This window comes from Styela clava, chromosome 10 (genome assembly GCF_964204865.1).
Source record: "Styela clava chromosome 10, kaStyClav1.hap1.2, whole genome shotgun sequence".
Lineage (NCBI taxonomy): Eukaryota > Metazoa > Chordata > Ascidiacea > Stolidobranchia > Styelidae > Styela > Styela clava.
This window is the reverse complement of record NC_135259.1, coordinates 20525030-20549494: the sequence shown is the minus strand read 5'-3', so window position 1 is coordinate 20549494 and position 24465 is coordinate 20525030. Positions and strand designations below refer to the sequence as shown.

The 24465-nt window shown below is 36.5% G+C and overlaps 1 protein-coding gene across 1 annotated transcript; it reads left to right on the top strand.

The window, feature by feature from the left end:
* Window positions 1-12036: 12036 nt before the first annotated feature.
* On the top strand, window positions 12037-24117 carry LOC120345828 (uncharacterized). Its single transcript, XM_078117299.1, has 9 exons — window positions 12037-12374; window positions 14690-14756; window positions 16303-16425; window positions 17115-17237; window positions 18693-18797; window positions 19372-19488; window positions 20410-20564; window positions 22098-22230; window positions 23386-24117. The coding sequence occupies exons 1-9, from the start codon at window positions 12057-12059 to the stop codon at window positions 23568-23570; spliced, it is 1326 nt and encodes a 441-aa protein (XP_077973425.1). The 5' UTR covers window positions 12037-12056; the 3' UTR covers window positions 23571-24117.
* Window positions 24118-24465: the final 348 nt, after the last annotated feature.

The window sequence follows — 24465 nt, the reverse complement described above, 5'->3', positions numbered from 1 at the left end:
TTATTACGTTCGCACGTTGTTAGTTTGAGTTATGACAGCCGCAGACAATATCAAGGGACGTATGTAAACAAATTAGTGATTAATGTTTGTCTGAATGTTGAATGCCTTGTATGACGTTAGGTTTGTGCAATTAAAATTCTAGTCGAGTTTTTGTACATTGCAATGGTCTGATTAGATTACAGCTGAGATGATTAGACGTCTTGTATGTGATACAGTGTAATTTTATAAATAGTTTGCAAAACGACAGTTTTCCCCGCCAAGTTTGACGCTCTCGAGTTTTGACACCGCAAAATACCTTCTTATTTGTAGCAATAGTTTACATGGAATTAACAGATGTACCACAAATAATGTTGAAGAACGAAATACAACACGGGCGTTGATTGCTCGAGCCACAGCAAATCTTAAAGTACTCAAACAAGCAAACTAATATTCGACTGAATGTCAAACACATTTTATGACAAACTTTCGTAAAACAGAACTCTAGTTAAGGTTTTCTGTAAATAGCGATGGTTGAAATATATTTCGCTTGGGATGTAATTTTACAGCGAATAAATAAAAATGAGGCAATGCGGTGTTTACAAAGCTGAGAAATTGAAAAAATAAGAAAGAAGAAAATAAGATAAAATTGAGTTGATATTTCTCAAAATGGGAGAAATAGAAAATCACGAAGAAATTCATAAAGCTTATTAGGGTAATCTAGTGAAAGTTTTTGCTTATTCAAAGTAAGAAATGTTACGTTACATGGGCACGAGTCATTCATGCTTATTATGCTTGAAAGCCTTATTTTGTGTTGATGCGTAGCAACCGCTCTTTGGCAATTAGGCTACCGTAGTGCTTTCATAGTTGCGGATATCCAATTTAATTACTATTTGGTTGTTGTGTAGTATGTGCTACAGTGGAATAGGAGTTTTCAAATGACAACATTCATCAGGCGAAATAAAATTTGAATAACACAAAACAACTCACTATACGTAGCAAATGGTTTAAATAATATTCATAACGCTCGCACGTTGTTAGTTCGAGTTATTGCAACTGCAGACAGTCTCAAGAGACGTATGTGAGTAAACAAACTAGTAAATAATATTCTAAATATCGAATACGTTGATAATTCGTACAAATAAATTTCTAGTTCAGTTGTGTTTAAGTTGCAATGGTTAGGTTATTGTTACAGCAGGAATGCAAATAATGCAGCAACTGCGTAGTAATGCAGCGTTACACGTTTGGTGCGGGTATAAAAATGCTGCAGACGACAGAGCTAGTGGAATGCGAATCTACGAGAAAAAATTGTTATTCCTATAGCGACCCGGCTTCCAATGTCTTATTTTGTATTGTACTGAACAAGAAATTACCAGTAAACTCATAATGATATTACCTACAATCCATTAGGACAGGAGTGGCCAACCCGCAGCTCGCGAGCCGCATGCGGCTCTTGAACCGGTTTCATGCGACTCTTTTTGCCTTGGTCATTTAAAAAAAAATTCAGCTGCAAACTACGATTTATCATTTTGGATTAAACATATTATGCTTCATCGCGCATTCTTCTTTTACGTCGGAGATACGCTTTCATCCAATTTACCATGCAATCATCCATTATTATGTGACAATTAACTTATTTGTTGTGAGTTGTGTTTTTTGCCCTGCACTGTCGTAATCGTAGTTCCGCGAGAAACGCACCATTTATCATTTGAGCGAAGTATATGAGGTGCAGATAAAACGTCGCAGACTACGTCGTTGACGACTCATTTAATTATGAGACGGATAATTTAAAATTCCATTTAGTCTCAAATGAGGCTGCAATTGAATTAAGGATGATCGATCTTTATGAGAAAGACCAACTGGAATTCGCTTCATGAGCCTATAATTTAAATAAAATTGGACAAATGGCAACAAAGCAGAAAAATTGATATTAAGTACAAAGGATTTAATATTCGAATGTGATTTGTTGAGATGCAATGCTGAAATAATCTATATTCAATTCTAGAGATGTATCACTGCTTGATCACTTTATCAGTTCTTCGTAGCCTAAAACGCTTTTTAGACCATCAAGACTCTTGAGAATCCACAGACACGCTAGGTGATACGACAATTAACTTGGCAATTAGAAATTTCAAACACCCCCTCCCCCAATTTTGATGTTTTAGCTGGAAATTTGCTCAAAGAATTTGAATTGCTGGCCACAGAAACGTTATCAGGTGGGCCACAAACCTATTAGAAATCAGTAAATCAGTTAAACATTGATAGTAGTAGCAACGAATATTAATGCTGTATTTGCTACTGAGTCTGTGAGTGGTAATTCTCATTTTAAATGTTGAAGTAGAAGTGTCTTTTTTATTGGATTTCATGCAGTTTTTTTCCTTTGCATGAAAAAGGTAATGGGCCACATAATTTTTATATGCTACACAGGTGGGCCCCAAAGGAAAAATGTCGCAAATCACTGTTACTGTTCTAAACAAATGCAAGTTTAATTAGCTAAAATTTCTTTCGATTCGAACCGATTTCATTCAAAATTTCGGATCTCACACTCTTAATAATTTTTGTATTATTGAAATATAATTGGTTACAATGCCGCATTTACTTTGCAATACAAAATAAACTAGTAATATTATGTTTATATTAGAATTTTACTTAATGTTGTGAAACATATTTACTCCCGTAAAAGTTTGAATTATTTCCGGCACTGAGTCAGAAGAATTGAAATACTTTGTCTCAGGAGACCGACGTCAAGTGTTGGTTTATTCGAATTCAGTGTTTGTGGGTAATTAGGTTTTTGAAAACAAGCGCTTATCATGAGAGAAATCTTGACTCAATTAATAAAGAAAATGCATGTTAAACTCTTTCAAGTTGCTGTATGTCTATACCAGGGTGGTCCAGGCCCGCGGGCCACGTGTGGCCCGCCGCGTCATTGGCTGTGGCCCGCGACGCATTTGCGCGAAGGTAAACAAAAAAATCGCAATTGGAGTTGTTTCGTCATGAAATTAACCAAAAAATATTTTGATGTCACTGAACTGAGTAGTGTTACGGCTAGCTGAAGCAGCTAGCAAAATTGATTTAGGTGCTTGGTTAGTCTAAATTGGTATCTGGCTTTCCAATTTTTGGTCGGGAATATATGCTAACAAAATAGGCTTCATAGAAAACTAATAATCGAATGAGGAATCTATTAGCCTAGGTTGGCTATACATGTTAACTGAATATAATTCCTGCCGGATCTTTTTGCAACCAGCGTAAACAGTATTACAAAAATTCAGTAATTATCCTCATGTATCCCAAATTTGGTGAAATTCGGTAATCAATGTGCAGTTATTTGTAAGTTATTTTGTAAACATGAGTTTGAAAAGAAAGCTGGCCAATTCAAACAGATTTGATGACTGGATATGGGATACCATACCATAATGCTTGCTTAATATGTCTGAAAGTTGTGTTGGTGACAATCTAAAACGGCATTTTCTCGGTTATGAAAAGTTTGAAATTTTACACTAAGTGTAGATATAGTAAGATTTTTGCACGTTTTAGTGAGTTTTTTGGTGGTTTTTGCACGTTTTAGCTTGATAAATGACAAATAATGATCAATGTGTCTGGTAACGAGACGTTGTTTTGTTTTGCACTGTTTACCCATTCTAGGCACTATTGTGGCCCGCGATTATTACAAAACTAATTATGTGGCCCGCGAGGCCGACAACCCTGGACCACCCTGGTCTATACCGTGTTTCCCCGAAAATAAGTCAGGGTATTAGTTTAATTTTTTTTTCCCGAAAAATAACACTAGGGCCTATTTTCGGGGGGTGTCTTATATTTTCAATTATCAAAAACCAGTTTACAAAGTAGTGAATTTCTTGTTACCGACTTGCCAAAAAAAAAAAAAAAAAAATTCGCGTTATTGACCAGGTCTTATTTTAAAGGAAGGGCTTATATTAAAACCATTTTTAAAATTCTGGCTAGGTCCTATTTTCAGGGAAACACGTTAGTTCAATTCTTCAATTGAGGTATTTTAGTCGATTTGGCGTATTTCGAAATAATTGCGTTTTCAAACAACGGTCTTAGTGTCTTAGTAAAAATTGTTTTGCGTAATCGTGGAAAACATAAGAATAGTCGATTCGTTACCAGTGGTTTAATTTTTCATCATAAGAAAGCAGAAGAAGTAAAATACGTATTGAGTACATAGAGTGCTATTTCATTTTGTAAAAAAGTTGGGTGCTCCCGAAGTATCCGAACCAAGATGGCGGACATCGGAACGTAACATGGGTAACAGGTTAGGGTTAGGCGATAATTTTTTTCCTCATTTTAGTCCTATTATCAGTTCGAAGACTAGCCAAGAGCCTCCCGTAGTATTTATAGCTAAAATTATGGCCTAACCGTAACCTAGTACACATATTACATTCCGATGTCCGCCATCTTGGTACGCATACTTCGGGAGCCCCAAAAGTTGTATGAATAACACAAGACTGGCTATCTAGTGGTAAACACCAGAGTAAAAACACTAGATATTAAAAAGAAAACAGTTTAATGCAGTAGTTCTCAAAAGGACGGAGGCAAGTTTTTTAGGGGAAGTGAAGCTAATTAAAAATGCGAATACTTGGTATTACCGCCTTATTTTGGATATTCACCTTCCATCCACGTTTTTTCAACGAGTTTTTCCAATAAACATTCTTACTATCTGTTATTTGGGATTATTGTTAGCTAGTTATTTTGAGATGAGGCGAGAGTCTTGACAAAGTCCTAAAATGGGGTGCGGCTTAAAGAGTGTGAGAATCACTGGTTTAATTGACAGCATACATTATCTGAAAAATTTGTATTTACAAGAATGAATTTCCAATTTTTGATAAATGAGATTTTAAAACTCCTGGTATTATGGCACTGGATATTTAACTCAAAATTTTGCTTCCCTTTTACTTAAAGGTAAATAGGCCATACTTGGCTGCCTAGGTCACCTTTATCCGCCGATCTTTACTACAAACTCTTTGGTCTAACGTTTTACCAGTCCAGGGCGTAGCCAAGAATTTTTATTGAGGGGGAGGGAGTCTACAATTTCTATTTGCTGAGTTAGACAGCTAGCGTGTCAGTGTGGATTCTCAAAAGTCTTGAGGGTTTACAAATCGTTTCAAGCTACCAAAAATTGTTTTGTATAATACAGAAAAATGCCTTTTTTATATTTCAAGAGGAATTTCTCCCCTCGAGTCACCCTGTCGCCAAGATAATTGCGCAACCTTCGTGGTTTCTATTCAAAGAATTGTTTTCATATTTAGATTAATACCTTCTAAACCACCGGTTCTAAACAAGTTGGCCATGGCCCATTTCTGGCCACAGAAACATTTTCAGGTGGGCCACAAACCTATTAGAAATAGGTAAATTTTGATAGTAGTAGCAACGAATATTAATGCTGTATTTGCTACTAAGTCTGTGAGTGGTAATTCTCATTTTAAATGTTGAAGTAGAAGTGTCTTTTTTATTCGATTTCATGCAGTTTTTTTCCTTTGCATGAAAAAGGTAATGGGCCACATAATTTTTATATGCTACACAGGTGGGCCCCAAAGGAAAAAATGTCGCGAATCACTGTTACTGTTCTAAACAAATGCAAGTTTAATTAGCTAAAATTTCTTCCGATTCGAATCGATTTCATTCAAAATTTCGGATCTCACACTCTTAATAATTTTTGTATTATTGAAATATAATTGGTTACAATGCCGCATTTACTTTGCAATACAAAATAAACTAGTAATATTATGTTTATATTAGAATTTTACTTAATGTTGTGAAACATATTTACTCCCGTAAAAGTTTGAATTATTTCCGGTACTGAGTCAGAAGAATTGAAATACTTTGTCTCAGGAGACCGACGTCAAGTGTTGGTTTATTCGAATTCAGTGTTTGTGGGTAATTAGGTTTTTGAAAACAAGCGCTTATCATGAGAGAAATCTTGACTCAATTAATAAAGAAAATGCATGTTAAGCTCTTTCAAGTTGCTGTATGTCTATACCAGGGTGGTCCAAACCCAGGCCCGCGGGCCACGTGTGGCCTGCCGCATCATTGGCTGTGGCCCGCGACGCATTTGGGCGAAGGTGAACAAAAAAATCGCAATTGGAGTTGTTTCGTCATGAAATTAACCAAAAAATATTTTGATGTAACTGAACTGAGTAGTGTTATGGCTAGCTGAAGCAGCTAGCAAAATTGATTTAGGTGCTTGGTTAGTCTAAATTGGTATCTAGCTTTCTAATTTTTGGTCGGGAATATATGCTAACAAAATAGGCTTCATAGAAAACTAATAATCGAATAAGGAATCTATTAGCCTAGGTTGGCTATACATGTTAACTGAATAGAATTCCTGCCGAATCTTTTTGCAACCAGCATAAACAGTATTACAAAAATTCAGTAATTATCCTCATGTATCCCAAATTTGGTAAAATTCGATAATCAATGTGCAGTTATTTGTAAGTTATTTTGTAAACATGAGTTTGAAAAGAAAGCTGGCCAATTCAAATAGATTTGATGACTGGATATGGGATACCATATCATAATGCTTGCTTAATATGTCTGAAAGTTGTGTTGGTGACAATCTAAAACGGCATTTTCTCGGTTATGAAAAGTTTGAAATTTTACACTAAGTGTAGATATAGTAAGATTTTTGCACGTTTTAGTGAGTTTTTTGGTGGTTTTTGCACGTTTTAGCTTGATAAATGACAAATAATGATCAATGTGTTTGGTAACATGACGTTGTTTTGTTTTGCACTGTTTACCCATTCTAGGCACTATTGTGGCCCGCGATTATTACAAAACTAATTATGTGGCCCGCGAGGCCGACAACCCTGGACCACCCTGGTCTATACCGTGTTTCCTCGAAAATAAGTCAGGGTCTTATTTTATTTTTTTTCCCGAAAAATACCACTAGGGCTTATTTTCGGGGGGTGTCTTATATTTTCAATTATCAAAAACCAGTTTACAAAGTAGAGAATTTCTTGCTACCGACTTGTCAAAAAAAAAAAAGTTCGCGTTATTGACCAGGTCTTATTTTAGGGGAGGGCTTATATTAAAATCATTTTTGAAATTCTTGCAAGTCTTATTTTCAGGAAAACACGTTAGTTCAATTCTTCAATTGAAGTATTTTAGTTGATTTGGCGTATTTCGAAATAATTGCGTTTTCAAACAACGGTCTTGGTAAAAATTGCTTTGCGTAATCGTGGAAAACATAAGAATAGTCGATTCGTTACCAGTGGTTTAATTTTTCATCATAAGAAAGCAGAAGAAGTAAAATACGTATTGAGTACATAGAGTGCTATTTCATTTTGTAAAAAAGTTGGGTGCTCCCGAAGTATGCGAACCAAGATGGCGGACATCGGAACGTAACATGGGTAACAGGTTAGGGTTAGGCGATAATTTTTTTTCAATTTTCCTCTTTTTAGTCCTATTATCAGTTCGAAGACTAGCCAAGAGCCTCCCGTAGTATTTATAGCTAAAATTATGGACTAACCCTAACCTAGTACACATATTACATTCCGATGTCCGCCATCTTGGTTCGCATACTTCGGAAGCCCCAAAAATTGTTAGAATAACACAAGACTGGCTATCTAGTGGTAAACACCAGAGTAAAAACACTAGATATTAAAAAGAATGCAGTAGTTCTCAAAAGGGCGTAGGCAAGTTTTTTAGGGGACGTGAAGCTAATTAAAAATGCAAATACTTGGTATTACCGCCTTATTTTGGATATTCACCTTCCATCCACGTTTTTTCAACGAGTTTTTCCAATGAACATTCTTTCTCCTTACTATCTGTTATTTGGGATTATTGTTATTTTGAGGTGAGGCGAGAGTCTTGACAAATTCTTAAAATGGGGTGCGGCTTAAAGAGTGTGAGAATCACTAGTTTAATTGACAGCATACTTTATCTGAAAAACTTGTGTTTACAAGAATGAATTCCCAATTTTTGATAAATGAGATTTTAAAACTCCTGGTGTTATGGCACTGGATATTTAACTTAAAATTTTGCTTCCCTTTTCCTTAAAGGTAAATGGGACTAGGCTGTATAGGCCACCTTTATCTGCCGGTCTTTACTATAAACTCGTTGGTCTAACGTTTTGCCAGTCCGGGGCAAAGCCAGGAATTTTTAATGAGGGAGAGGGGGTCTCCAATTTCTATTTGCTAAGTTGGACAGCTAGCGTGTCAGTGTAGATTTTTAAAAGTCTTGAGGGTCTAAAAAGCGTTTCAAGCTACCAAAAATTGTTTTGTATAATACAGAAAAATGCCTTTTTCGTATTTCAAAAGGAATTTTGCCCCTCGAGTCACCCTGTCGCCAAGACAATTGCGCAACCTTCGTGGGTTCTATTCAAAGAATTGTTTTCGTATTTAGAATAATACCTTCTAAAATCTAAACCACCGGGTCTCAACAAGTTGGCCATGGCCCATTTCTGGCCAAAGAAACGTTATCAGGTGGGCCACAAACTTATTAGAAATAGGTAAGTCAGTTAAACTTGTAGTGTTAACTTGTGTCTTGTCTTAATAAAGATACTTCGCTTCATCATTTGTTATTTGTAGCTAGGGTTGCCATCTACTGAGAGCCAAAAATAAGCACGGGTTGCAAAATTTTTTTTTCCAGGGGGTAGGAAAGGGGAGCGTAAAAAAGGCCACGACTGTACGGCGTGGGTTCAGTGATTATCTGTCAGTCTGGGCCGAAGTTCTGATTTGTTTAAGGTTCATAATTGTGTTGTTAGAAAGACTGATGCGGGAAAATTTACTTTTTATATCAGGAGAAATGACATCCAAAACTTGCACCATACATTCGCGGAAAAATTCCCTTTCAACAAACGGGCGATTCTTTTTAGTGATGTTGTGGGCTACAATATAACTGGCCAGTAACGTGGATTCACTTTCATTTGACATTTTTTTAACATGTTGTTAGACGTTTGTATGAATTTAGCGATGAATTAAATAAATAAATAAAATGGCGCCTAGTGTTGAATTCCTTCAGAACTGGAATATTTTGTTGGCAAGGAAGACAAATCGCTTGAATTGTTACGAATATGCACGTGCTTAAACTGTGATAATGATGTAACAATTGCCGGTATCTAAAACGTAAAAAAGGTAAAAACATGAAGTTTCAAACGTATTAGTATTTATTTACGGTTAAAATTTAACCGTTAAACTATTTCACTTAAGTTCGGCGGGCCATTTTAAATCGTTACGCGGGCATAGCGCTTACCCTTTCGACTGTTTGACATTAGCAAATTCCTTCATATTCCAAACGGAACTCATGCTTATTCATTGTTCAAATTATGGTTTGTTCCTAAAACAGTATCCCTAAACACTAACAGCAACTATTGTAACTGTGTCACAGTTTGCATGGTAATACTGCAAACCCTGCCATAAACAGAAACAGATCGCGCTGAGAGTGAGATAGAGTCCGAGACATGAGGACACGGTGGAATGTGGATAATTGATGCGTTACAATAATATTAAGCGAAGCGCGAATAATGATAAACATAGTCTGTCGGGCGGAAGCTTTGTACGCAAAACAAAAACGAGTCTTCAATGTTTCTAAGAAAAAATAAGCAAGTAACTCAAAATTGAGCACAATAGAAATAAGCACGATATGGCAACCCTGTTTGTAGCCTATTGTTGTTAGCTAGTTATTTTTAGGTGGGGCGCAAGACTTGATAAATTTTTAAAAGAGGGATCAACTTTTGTAGAAAAAATTTTGCGTTACTTTTTTAACTTTTGAAAAATAAATTTTGCGTTACTTTTTCAACTTTTAAAGAATAAATTTCGTTTTAGATTAAATTTCGCGTTACTTTTTCAACTTTTAAAGAATAAATTTTGCTTTACTTTTTCAACTTTTAAAGAATAAATTTTGTTTTAGATTGAATTTCGCGTTACTTTTTCAACTTTTAATAAAGAAATTTCGCGTTACATCATTTTTTCAACTTTTGAAGTATAAATTTTGCTTTACTTTTCCAACTTTCAAAGATTAAATTTCGCGTTAATTTTTTAATTTTTGAAGATTAAACTTTGCGTTACTTTTTCAATTTTTAAAGATTAAATTTTGCCTTACTTTTTCAACTTTTAAAGAATAAATTTTGCAGTACTTTTTCAAATTTTAAAGAATAAATTTTGCGTTACTTTTGCAGCTTTCAAAGATTAAATTTCGCGTTACTTTTTCAACTTTTGGAGATTATATTTCGCGTTACTTTTTCAACTTTTGGAGAATAAATTGTGCGTTACTTTTTCAACACTCTGTATACCTGATGGGGTCACGACCTTGAAAGCTTGGAAATACATGGATAATATAACATCTCAAAAATGTTTTAACAACTAATCATAGCAGTCTATTAAAGTAGTCTTACTAATCTTTTGTGATCAAAATTTGATTTTCTTTTTGTTCGGAGCTGAAGTCGGAATTATTATGACCTGAGTCAACTATGTTCTTAACCTGGAGTAATGAGTCGATTGTAAATTTGGTCCTGACTCTACAGCCCCGTTATAAGCTGCATGTTCAACTTTCATAAAGATAAGTTATCACTAATGTCATGCGTTGGAGAAATTTCCAGAGCCGCAAGTCGGAGTTTCATTCTTTTAATGGTGATAATAAAATTCCTTTCTTCAAAATCCCAGTAATCATCAAACTTGCTAAGTAATTTAAACAGTCCGATTTTAAGCCGATGTTATGAAAATAAAATTAGAGTTTCATTGAGGTCTGAGCTGGAGTCGGAAACTGGATTGTGAATTTCCCCAACCGTATAAACCTGTTTTAACCCTTTTAATCAGGGGTTGGCAAGGTTTTTGTAACAGGGGCCAAACATTTCGCACATGTGAACTGACGGTCCATGTAATTGTGACGTAAAAAGTCACATTTTACAAACAATATTTACAGTGTGACAAAAACAAAGTGGAAAACGATAAGCATCGTGCCAAAACTAAATTTCATGCAATCTCAATAAATATATTTTCTAGCTAAAACTCCCCTTTTCTCTCTCTTTTTTGTACTTGGCCTTGATAACTTCAAACTCATATAAAGTTCTAAATTTTTATTCAATCACCATCAGAAATAATTCATTAGAGAAAAGAGCTAGAGAACATTCAATATGTTAAAAAATTACAGACAGGATTTGATTAATTGTTGTTTGAAATCTCAACTTATAAAAAGAATTATTCAAAGAAAATAATGTAAATGTTTATCGAATTTTAGAATATCGGGAAAGTTATTTTTGAAAAATTTATTACATGTTTTCAGAGCCAAATAGGTATAAATATTCAATTTACAAAATAATATGTAGCTATGTTCACTAAAAGAGCCATATTTTGGCGTTTAGCCTTTCGAAATTATTCCTCAAAAATTTACCACGTGTTTCTGAGCAGTGTTTCAGAGTGTTTTGCCGTTTACACCACCAATACGTGATTATCCATTCACTGTTACACACCAGCCAAAGATAGATACAAGATAAATCACAAAAATTTACATTTAAAATGAATATTATTAAAATTAAAGAATACAATCTCCCAATTTCTCCATCATCACTCATTTTTTTCAAAAAAAAATTTATTATTTGACGTCCGCCGACTTTCTTCAGTGATGAAACCGCTTATGAATCACTCTTTAATAACAAAACCATCCTTCCAAACATTTACTGTTCGAAAACTACAGTAAAATAGCTCAGTATGACCTCAATCAATCACATCGTAAACAAAGAATGATCCACTTTTTAGTTTTCATTTTCTCATTTTGAGCATTTTTTTGAAAGAGAAACGCTTCACTGAGTATTTGAGTTGCATAACAACACGTTTCAAACGGGGAAAAAGCATTCGAAATACACGAGAGGAGGATGTAAAATTTTTGTGCCAACTGATAGTGGTGTTCTCTTTTTGTATATTGAGCCCCCTTGTAAAAGAGAATTGCGGAGAAACATCTTACTAATAACTTGCAACATATGTTGGGATGTCACACAAAAAGTATGAGTATGGTGAAACCACTTGGGTCAGACGAGAGATGTTTTGAACATTTTTGTACCAATGGCATCCAAAAGAAGTTTTCACTTTATCAACGTTTTTTTACAGATCAATTATAACTAATCTTATACGATGGAGAAATCCATGGTGATTATCCTTCTGCTAATTTGCCACATTGCAATTACAACTGTCGTTGCTCAGCATTCGATGCCGTTTCCATCAAAGGGAGGGGATTCATGCAACGTAGTTCAAGTCAACTGCGGGTCGGCCGCTCCTGTTAACGATGAAAGCGCCTCTCAGCACCTTAGATACCCGGGGCCACCCGGGAAGCGTGGCCCCAAAGGCGACTTGGGTCCTATTGGGCGTGCTGGACCCCAAGGTATCAAAGGAGCAAAAGGAATATTTGGGGGTGTTGGACCAGCCGGTGATAAGGGAAGTCAAGGTTCAAAGGTCAGTAAACTGGGCAAGTTTTTCAATTTTTGATTCTAAACGTTTTTCATTTTTGTAAAAGCTGCCACTCAACAGTATCGAGTTACCAATTTTGAAGGGACAGGTTTTTTCGGTTCAGTATTGTCTACCAAATTCATTACACCTTGGGTGAGGTGGTGAGCATGGGATTTGAACCTGCCATGACCATATAGAGTTAAGCCTACGCACGTCAATCGCTTGTCCATCGCGCGCACCACTGATAATATTTGAAACGACGAACACCAATCAACAGTTCACACGGGAAAAGGTGATGAATTTTAAAAAGTTGATCACGTCACAATTATTAATAGTTTTTACCGCAGGCATAAATCTAGGATTTTTATTTTCGTGAATTTAAAAAGTAAAATTTACCCCCCAAACGGTGTATACCCCCTCGTTTGTGTATAAAATGACTATAATGTGTATATAAAATATCTTTTCCAGTGTGCATCTTATGAAATAGGGCAGGGATGGCCAACACGTCGATCGCGATCGACAGGTCGATTGCCACGCCTCGGATAATCGATTGCGTCTGATGTTGAGTGAAATTAATACTATACCCCAAAAAATTGTCTTGAACCAGTTTTATGCAGCGCCTGTTATGTGTTTTAAACAGGAACAATACAGTACTGTACATGCGTAAAATACGATATACACATATTGGAGTCTGGGCAAGCCCGATAGAGCATATTATGACATAACAAATAACAGTTCAGTCGCTGCCGAGGTTTAGAAATGAACTTGTCTCGACTGAGAAACGATCCTACAATAACTTCTGCAGTAGCCAATATATGTGAAAAAGTAGTGCGATAAATTGTATTCGCAGCGATAGCCGTCCATGGACATCAGAATGCCAATTTTTTTTCTAATTCCAAGAAAGCGAAGAATCTGACTTTTAAATTAGGTAATCAAGTTTGAGCAGTGATGTAACATTTATAATTTGAGAATATTTATTCTTCGCTGTTCAGATAATATGGAAACTTAAAATGTTTTTTTTTTTTAGGAATTTCTACACTTAGGACTAAAAATTATGTAGGCCTTAAATCTGGATTGTATGATTCGAGTAAATCTTAAATAAACGATAAAATTTAGTCCGGGTACAAAAACATAATTGAGTTAATTGGAACATGAAAAATACAACTTTCGGCGAGCTCATTGGCAGTGGTGGAATTTTTTGTATTCATGTGCGTGGTTATCTGCATATTTAGTACCCATTTGTTTTTGTGTATAGCCTTATTACTGATCAGTCGATCGCAAGCGATTTTGAAGATTTCAGTCGATCGCGGTCGAAAGTAGGTTGGCCACCTTTGAAATAGGGTAAGGCTGAGCTATACTGTCTATGGGCAGCGAAAAGTTATTGGACACGAAGTGAACTTATGGATCGTAGTGGTATTATGTTGTCAATAGTTTTTTTTTTCTTGTTGTTGTTACGGAATTCCTCTTCAACTACTGATGCCAACTACCAATTGCTTTAAAGTTTTCAGTAAGGAAAGATTGTATTTTCCGCTAGAATTACTTTTATTTACTTCAAAAACTTTTGCCGGCTCCAAAGGATTCGTTTTTCGTGTGCGTTGACGTCATCAAAATTGCGTTCCTTGTGGCGGTTTCGCCTTCGCGTGTGCGATATTGTGTTCAGGCGAAGTCGTGAACAGTGTGACATGCTGCTGTGACAGACTACATACCCGTACTACTTCGTGTCCATATATTTGAGCATAGCTCTCTAGTCTGGCCCTTCTTGGTAAGTAAAATTTTTCTTGCAAAACTAACCCCCAATGCAGAATAAATCACCCGTAAGGGAGAACCCGGGTCTTTTGTACAAAGCCTCCGCCAATGATGCCAAAATGTGAGATTTGATAAAAAAAAACGACACGTTTCAAATAAGAAATTAAGAATTATTCAGTTAGAATTAGGAATGATCTGAAAATGTTACCTTCCGGCGGAATCTGCATTCCTAACCTTAACTGGACAATTACTAGTTTACTTTTTTGAGCGTTGAAGAGAATTTTTTTTTTTTTAAATTTTCTACAAAAGATCCGAGAAACCTGCACGGGTTGATTGTGTAATAGAAAGGATATTAAGTATTTTAAGGAATATCAAGTATCGAACTCATTATTGTTTTTAATTTTGTCAGAAACGATATTACCAAACACAAAATTTCAGGTGCTCCCGAAGTATTCGTATCAAGATGGCGCACAACCTGAAAATAGTATGTGTGGCAGGTTAGGGTTGTTTAAGTTGTGCGTCATCTTGGTACAAATACTTCCGGAGGCTTATACATAGGCTATGTTTCATTACAGGGACAACAAGGAATCAAAGGTGTGAAAGGTGACACCACCGATTACATGAGAATACAAAACATGATGAGTGAGTTTGTTATTTTACCTACAGTATTTTCAGAAATGGTCTCGTTTGTCATTTTTGTACAGAGCTACCCAGCTTGGGGTAATCGTCCAGTCCTTCCATAAAGTGATATGACGTCACGCACGATTACGTCACTTGTCTATTGAGCTTTTTAAATATTGCGTTAAATTTCACATAAAGTAAGCGAACAAATACACTAAAATTTCTGAAATATTTTTAATTCAAAACATTTAATGACATTTTGTGGAAAACTCATTCACGATGCAGCTACTGCGAAAACCGTTCAATTCAAAACGATCTAAGAGTTCTCCGCACGAAATTTATGTTTGCAAATATGTTTTTGGACGATGAAGTGAAAGTAAGGCCTGAACGCAAGTTTTTAAGTATACTCATTTTGGATATTTTGTGCAAAGCTCCCGCCACTAATGCAAAAATGTGAGCTAAGGAAAAAACACTCCCGCCACGTTTCAAAATAATATATAAATATTTATTTAGTTAGAATTAAGGTTCGGAATGATTCGAATTTCCAACGCAATCTGCATTCCTATAGCCCTCACCTGGCATGTATAGTTACTAATTTTTATATTTCGAGCTTTGTACAAAAGATCACTCATTTTTACTTCAACCAAAATTGTGACCTATTTTGCTCGGTTCGGTGGCCCTAAAACTGACATGAGCAAACTACAGCCCGTGGGCCAAATTCGGCCGCTTAGGTAATTTGAACTGACCCGCCTGATGCTGCCACAACCAAACGAAAACCATATTTTGATGTTTTAACTGAAAATGAGCGCAAGGAATTGAGATTGCGATTAGATTTAGTTTTGTCGAGAGGCTTATTGTTTTCCGTTTTTGCTTTTGAAACACTGTAAATATTGTTCATAAAACGTAACTTTTTCCGTCACACCTTCATGGCCCGCCAGTCTAGGTGGGCAAAATTTTTGGCACCTGCTTCAAAAACTTTGCACACCTCTGCCCTAGATCTATAGTGACTCTTTTCGAACATGAATGGAAAGTATTTGAGTGGAAAATAACTATTAGCTGTTTTCTGTGAGGCTGCATATTTAATCAGGGCACTTCACATTAAATTTTATGTTAGGTATTTCAATTATTTGGCTACCTTGAGATAATCTGTATACTGTATATATAGATTGTCTAGTAAGCACAATTTATTGATTCAAAAATTACGCAACAAGAGATTTGAATCATTTACAATTGTTTTGACTTCCGAGTATTCGTTTCAATTGGGCAGACATGACGGGTCATGAAAAGTCCATTCAGAATAACTCAACCTCAGCCAACTTTGTGACTGCACGCAGACATATATATATGTGTGCATGTAAACATGTTTAAACAAGAGAAGATCTTGTGTCATTGCCAAGGAGGCATGATAACGCACGAGTGGCACGCTAAGATGCACGCTCTTGAGAGTATTTTACAGCCATTTGTCCTGTTATTTTCGACTGCAGAAAAAATCGCCCTTTTTTCTATGAGTATTTCTTTTTTCTTGTAAATTTATCAGCACATCTCCGTTTTAAATTTGTTGTTTTAGGTGCAACAAGCTGCAAAGATCTGAACGAAACTTACGGAGTTTCTACAAGCGGATACTATTCATTGAGAACGATTGGTACCGGAGTTCTGGTCTCTGTTTACTGCGACTTCAGAATTTACGACGGTACGTAAAAACCTGTTTTCACTGGAAACTTTCTTGACTTAAAAATTCTCATTGAATATAAGTAACGTGGCCAAAAATAAAACGAAATTTACCGTGAAAAACAAATTTTTTTTTTTTCAAATTTGCTGTCTAATAAAGTTTGGAATATTTGAAAACGAATTTTCATAAGTATGCATTTTCTGTAATGTTGATGTTCCTTGAAATAATTACCTGTGTAAATCCCCTAGACTGGACGGCTGGGAAGACGTTTGTCATCGCACTTCTGATTATATCCTGCGCGGGTTTGCAAGTTCGAATCCACGTACAAGAGAATTGCTAGATTCCTCGTAGTAAGGTGGTTTACAAAACTGTTAGTTGGGTACGGCCTCCTCAGCCGTCAAATCCATACATCTGAAATGGATAAGTGACTAACTAGTTCCATACCCGACATGGAATGGTAACCGAACGAGAGGTCGAGGTTTGTCATATGATTAAACCGTCTTATGGACATCCATCTTCTCTGGACAAATATGAAAATCTTATCCTGTGCATATTTATACGAGTGAGTACAATCTCCAAATTATTCTACGATGTTTTAACACTTGACTCGTTTATTTTAAACAAACAAAAAAATCTCTGCTAATACAATGCAAAATTAATTTAATTAATTTTATCAGCACGTTTGCGTTGTAATATACCTGTTGTTCTAGGTGCAACAAGCTGCAAGGATCTGAACGAAACTCACGGAGTTTCCACAAGCGGATACTATCAAATAGAAACGATTGATACCGGAGTTCTAATCAATGTTTACTGCGACTTCAGAACTTACGAAGGTATGTCATACACCTCTAAACCGTTTCAATATTTTCATCGAATGAAAGTGAAGTAGCCAAAAATAAAACGAAATTTACCGTCAAAAATAAAAAGGCATCTTCTAAAAAATTTTGTGGCTCGTGAAGTTCGAAATATTTGAAAACGGATTTTCATAGGTAAGATTTTACTGGAATGTTTATCATATTCTATTAAAATATTTACCATTGTAAGTCACCTAGGCTGGGCGACTGGGAAGACATTTGTCATCGCACTTCTGATTATATTCGCGCGGGTTTACAAGTTCGAATCTATGTGGGAGGGAATGGTCGGATACGGGTTCCACCGCCATCAAATCCATGCATCTGAAATGAATAAGTGACTAACTAGTCACATACTACACATGGATTGGTAACCGGAGGAGATTCTGTGGGTCGCCACATGGTTAAGCCGGCTTATTGACCTTGCAAAACGTGCGCCAATACCGTTACCTAACCTTCGAAACGTCAAACCAGATTGGGTATTTAAATTTATTTTCTTAGATTACTCCATATATTGAGAAATATACAGACCTTTAAAGATTCAGCATTTTCGTTGTATAATAGTATTTCTATGCCGCAAATAAAGCTCGGAAACAAAATTTTTCCATCAACATATAAAAGGGCATCTTTTGCTATTTTTCTTCATTATAAAGCTTGGTATATTTTAATATGCAACCTAGTTATCAATTGGGCTTGTGCATCGTCCTGGGCATAGTAAAAACGCTTGTCATCGATGTGCAAAAGGATTGAGAACTCCTCCTCGTCGTTAGTCGTTTGCGACTTTCTCCAGCACCAAGTCCATGCATACGAATAAGTGATTACGTATTTCCATACTTGATAAGGACTTTCGATTAATTAAGTTGTTTTATTGACTATCCTTTTTCCGGAGAATAATCCCAAATCCTATCCAATAATAGAAGTCAGTATATATGTCATTGTCTTGAAACCGCGGAATCTTTAACTAACAATCCTGCGCGATGAGTGCGGCGGGGAAGGCTGAAGGGTCGGGTTTGGAATGTATTCTATGTTGAAGTTGATACCAAATTGCCGCAAATTTGAGCCGGAGCGACAACAGTTAGATAATTGATATAATTATTGATGAATCATTGACTGCGGGTGCTTGAAAATCACTTTTGATTTAATGAGTCTATGCAATATGCTCACTATGCAATGCAATATTAAACACTCGGCGTTTTGTACGTGCAAAGTGTATTTTCTGTACGATGGAAAAATACACCACCCATCATTCAATAGGACTAGGTAACGCAGCAATTTTACTTCGAAAGAGTCACTTCAAATCTTTGAAGATTAGATTGTTCCGGCCGAACGTTTTTATGTTACCTCACTTAATTGACGCGAGTATTTCTCAAGCTGTCTATGTAAATTCTAACTATGAGATGGAAGCGAATAATTGTAATTAAGCTTTTCAATTTTCAGGCGTATCCAATTGTGCAGAGCTCGTATTGCACTACGGCATTTCAACATACGGGTATTATCGTCTCAGAATCAACTGGGGACATCCGGAATATCATCGATGTCCAGGTATGTTTATTTAACACAATACGCTTTGACATAAAATACTTCCGGCCACGGGATACGGGTCAGGACGGCCATTGATGCATTTGCAAATATTCTTTCAAAATTTTTAGATTTTGTATATGCTTTCCCAATTATAAGCACCTTGAGTGACGTGGTGGATCTTTGATCACCAATAGACTCGTTTCATGCCCGCTCTTGAGTCACGTGGTGGGTCTTTGATCACCAATAGACTCGTTTCATGCCCGCTCTCCCTCCTTTATATCCCTCCTCTCGCAACTACACCCCATATGGCATATATAACTATTGATAGCGTAACAGTACGCCGTTTGATAATTTGATACTTCAAACCAAAAACACGTTGTCACTATGAAGAAGGTTGCTCGTAGCCTTATTCAAAAAAACATAGGGTCAACCCCAATGCCAAGCACATAGGGGTGGGAGCGCAATGTCGAGTAAGATAAATGTCGGTCTTTCTGAAATTAGTAGCTTTAATGTATCTGTGACCGCAAGCTTAAATCCATGTTAGCAGTGAAGACGAGCGATAAAAAAACTATAATCTCTTGTTCTTACTGAACAGATGTTTTCACGTGCAAGCAAATGAAGAAAAGAGACAGAATTACGCCGTCTGGAAAATACCTTCTCGGACCCGCCAACAGCCAATATGAGGTTTATTGCAACTTTTCTGGATCGGATGGTACGTTGATAATTTTTTTAATAGCTGTATTCTGCTTAGAAGCGCTTCCAAATACAGCCAGAGCTTTGTTTTGGGGATGGCTGTGGAGTCGGAGTCTTATTTTCAAACTCTCTAACGTCGAAGGTCAAAATTTCCTACTTTCAAATGCGATTACAGAAATTTACAACAGATACTCAAAACCAATTTACTAAGCGTGCTTGCATACTAGAAATTTTGTTACTTTTGAGAGTCTTGAAGTATGCGTACCAAGATGGCGGATAACGGAACGTAATACCGGTATATATATATATACAAGTTTAGGATTAGGTCATAACTTTATTCCAATTTTCCTTATTTTAGTTCTATTACGAGTTCGGGGCCTAGCCGAGTGACTCCCGTAGCATTTGTACCTGAAATTATGACCTAACCTTAACCTGATACACATACTACGTTCCAGTGTCCTCCCTCTTGGTACGCATACTTCACGAGTACCGAAGTTTTTGTTATTAAAATTAGATATTGGAGGAGCTGGAGTCGGAGGTAAAATTTGTTACCAGTCAGAGTCATTTTTTTTCACCGGGAATCAAGGCTAAATTTTTTCACGTTGGAATCGGGGGTCGAATGTAAATTTCCCTCGAATTCAGTGCAGTCTGTGCGAGAGGTGCTCACAGAATAAATTATTTAACTGTTGTATTACCAATAAACAATGGAATATGAAATGAATCCAATTAAGGTCGCGATTATACGGAATTCATTTTCACCTCGGAAATTGGTATTGTTTTTGCTCAAAACAAGATTCAATTAACCAGATAATTTTTTTTATTTAAACAAAAAGGAAACCAATTATATACTGACAATTCTTTTGAGGCAAATTTTCTAATTTATAAGAAATCCTATGGAAGGTTGGAGATTCACGGCAACTATTTGATATTACATTTACAGCAATCACTGAAATTCGACACGATTCCATGAAAGAAGTGATGATGCTACATTGCGAATCTCGGGGTTGCTACTCCAAGATTCCTCGGTATACGATCAGCCTGAATGACATGATCAAAATCATAGAGAATTCAAGAGAATGTCGGCAGTACATTAAGGTTTGTAACTTTCCTGATTCTTTTTGGCGAAGTAAGGCAATCGAAAATATTTTATCTTTTTTGTTCAAAATATTTAGGTCATTCCACTCACTTTTGAAAAACGTGTTTTATATCGTAAAATATCCTGCTCAAATATATCCTAAATGAGGCAACTATTAATTACATTGAACACTGTATCAAATAACTTATCTGCGTTTAATTTGTGCAAAAAAACAGGAGAGTAGTGTTCAAATATATGGATGCGCATCAGTACCAGTATGGCATAAGGGCTCGGATAAGCGTAGCGGAACGAAAATGTTAACTTCTGATTAAAATACAAAAGAGCAATGCTCAAATATATGGACACGCAGAACAATTCTCCAAAAATCATATGCGGTGACTTACTAGTACCTGTATCGGGGACCGGGGTACCGTGACTGTCATAGCTATTTTAGGTCATGTGACATTGATTCATTCTTCTTGGTAATATTGAAACATCAATTGAAATATCTCGTGTTATGAGTTAACTATGTACCGTATTAACGGATCAGGTACCGAACCACAGTCAAACATTCCACATAAAAACGTTACTAAATAACATGCGCCAACTTAACACCAACTGAATCGGGTTACAAATTTTGGTACAGTGACTGTCATAGCCGTTTAGGGCTGATGGACAATTCGACTACACGGACAACTCACCAGGTCTATCTGTCGTCGAGTTGTCCGTGTGCAGTCGAGTTGTCTGCCTCTCATTTCACATGTCCCGTGACAATGATCTACTCTTCTCCATTCAATTGCAACATGAATTGAAATACTAAGTAATCCGTTTCATTCCCTTCTTCAATATTGGGAAAAAATATAAAAAACAAGCCCCGCTTTTACCAGACAGCTACGAGTTAGTTCAGTGTCACCGCTCTGTGTTACGGTACCGGAACTGCCCTATCTTTAGAAGTTCCCATCTTGTGACAGCGTGAATTGAAATTGCAAGATGGTCCGACTCACAACTGTAGTAACACCATCGATCCGAGTCACTGCTGTAATATAACACCAAGTACCGCTCTATTCGCCATTCACCATTCCTCAAATCTTAGCAAAGCAAGGATTTCATTACGAACCACCGACGTTCGATGGCACGTGATCAAAAGACATGAAGAGTAGTGCCATATGCGTCCGCAGAACGTTCGGTGACGTCATAGCAAACAAAAACAAATCTCACAGAGCCAACAGAAATTTTTGATTTAAATAAAAGTAATAGCCTTCTGGAGAAATATTTCATGTTTAACCACTAAAATTTTCAAAGCAATTGGTCCAGTAATCAAAGAGAAAAGCGACTTTTTAGTTTTTCCACTAGGTGTCCAAAAAGTGTCAAAGAACAAGAACAACAACATAATATTGAAACGATCCACTGCGTGTCCAATAAACATACAGAACATACATGCATACAAAACCTAAGCTAGATTAAGTCAATAATCAATTCCGACTTCATTTTCAAACAGGCGCGTTGTAGCGGAATAACACTATTGAAAAAAATCTATTCTTCTCTCCATATAGGCCCGTTGTCAAGGAATGGTGATTTTTTATGATAATCAATATGCCTGGTGGGTTTCTCGAGATGGAGAGAAAATGCTGTATTGGGGTGGAGCGACTTCTAGAAGAAATAATTACTGCGCTTGCGGAGAGACAGGTAACGTCTAGAAAAAAAAAAACTCAAAATAAAAACTGTATCCACCAATATCTACTGCAAACAAAGAAATGTTTTTCAATAAAGCAAAAATAATTGTAAAAATGAACTTTCGTTGCGTAATAAATTCAAAAATGTCGGATTCTAACTTAGGTTAAATCTGCATTACATGAAATGAGTCTGTAAACTCTGGAATTATTTAATTTTCCCAAAATGTTTTGAGCGTCATGTCATGCCAAACTGCTTTACACGAATACGTTTGACCAAAGCTGTTATTCAACGGGCTCGAATAGTGTCTGACATAACAATATGTGAGTGAATTGCTAAACTTTTTTCTGCAGCACGATGGTTCACGTAACCGTTGGTTGGCTGTGGCTTTCTCCGACCTTGGCTTCTCTGGTTTGCATATAATTTTATTGGGCTTTATACAAAAATATAGCTTTGACTTTCTCTACCGAATTATAAACTCCTCATTACCCGGTAATTTGTTCAATATCAGATAATTATAAGACTTTGAAGTTATCATCGACAACTCAGATTCGAACCCATGATCTCTGTTCCCGGCTGACAACTTAGTTAGGCGTAGAATCGAATCCAAAACATGTGATTAAAAGTAATCCGATGACATTGACCAGCGACGCCAACACGCCAAAATACGGTACCTCCAGAAGTATGTGCACCAAGATGGCGCACAACCTGAACATAGTATGTGTACCAGATTAAATTCAGGTTGTGCGCCATCCTGGTGCACATACTTCGGGAGCGCCAAAATGCGTTATCCGATAAATCTCAGGGCGGCCTAGCGGTTAAAGAATTTGACTTAACTGTAATGGCATTGCATATTCCACATCTCGGGATTCGACTTCATAACCACACCTACGCAGGGTGTGTTAAATTAGGCAGGCAATACCAAACCAAAAAGATACTGGTCAATCCAAAAATTATTAGCTGTTTACATATCAATCGATATTGGTGGCTGCTAGTACACGGCCTTACTCGAAGCTAAGAGCATGATGATTGAGCGTAGTATGAAAAATGTCTAGCTATATAGTAAGCCATGAATCTAGAATTACACGCCAGAGGAGCAAGGCCAACGTTCTCTCACATTTTCGAAAATGACGAAAAACGATTAGCCTACTCTTTTTTTTATTATTTAAGGTCAATGTGCTGAAAACCTCTACAAATGCAATTGTGATAAGAACGACGTCGGCACCATCAGGGTGGACGAAGGATTCCTGACCGACAAGACCAAGTTACCGGTTAAGGAAATAAGATTCGGCGACATGGGGGATAATGGAGAAAATGGATGGCACACTCTTGGCAAATTAGAATGCATAGGTTAAAAACTCGAAACCGACGGAAAACTAAGAACACTGATTTACATTACAATGAATTTCTTTTTTTTAATTGTTCATATATTTCATATCGCTTACAACAAGACAACGGATAAGCAACCCCTAGCACATGCCAAGATACTGTTTTGGATTATAAGAATATTTCCGGTTGTTCATATCCTATCGGAAGTATTTCATCGGTAAATATCACGAATTAATTGTTTTTTTGAAGCGAATCGAAAATTATTCTATCGGGAAATATCACGCTCAAATTAAGGCAAACTTTTTCGTCATGTCAACGCTGAAAAGTAACTGTTGAAAGAGTCGAGAAATGTTTAAATAGCATTTCACGTAGTTCGATACTGTTAAAAGGTGTCAGTTGTTAAATGTTAAGTAGCATTTCGTCTTAACTTCTGTTACTTTTGCGTTGCTTTATTAACACCCTGTAGTTTGCTTTTGAAACGACTCGATGCGGACTTAATGATAATTTTTCAGAACTTCAACTCGTGCAAATTATGTAACGTTTGTGAATGATTTCAGTCAACTTAATAAAACATCTTCATCTTGCGAAAGTACTCAATCTGACTGATAAATTGTGCAAATAGCTGAGTGGTTACTCTCCGATTTTAAAATGATAAAATCTTTTTGATAGTTATAAGTGGGAAATTAGTAGCCAAGGTCGATCCTTTATTAATTATTCGGGATTTTATCCTAAACATGACACTGTTCGAGCGGTCACTGACATCCGATGTGAAAAACCGACCGGAATCTTCCTATTTTGGCATCGCCTACCGGAATAATGCAGTTCCTGCCACTCTTGTTCCGGCCTTTCGCTCTAAACCAGGTGTTCCCAAACCAGGGGTCGCGACCCCAAATTGAGTCGGAGTGATAAGTGTGTAGGGTC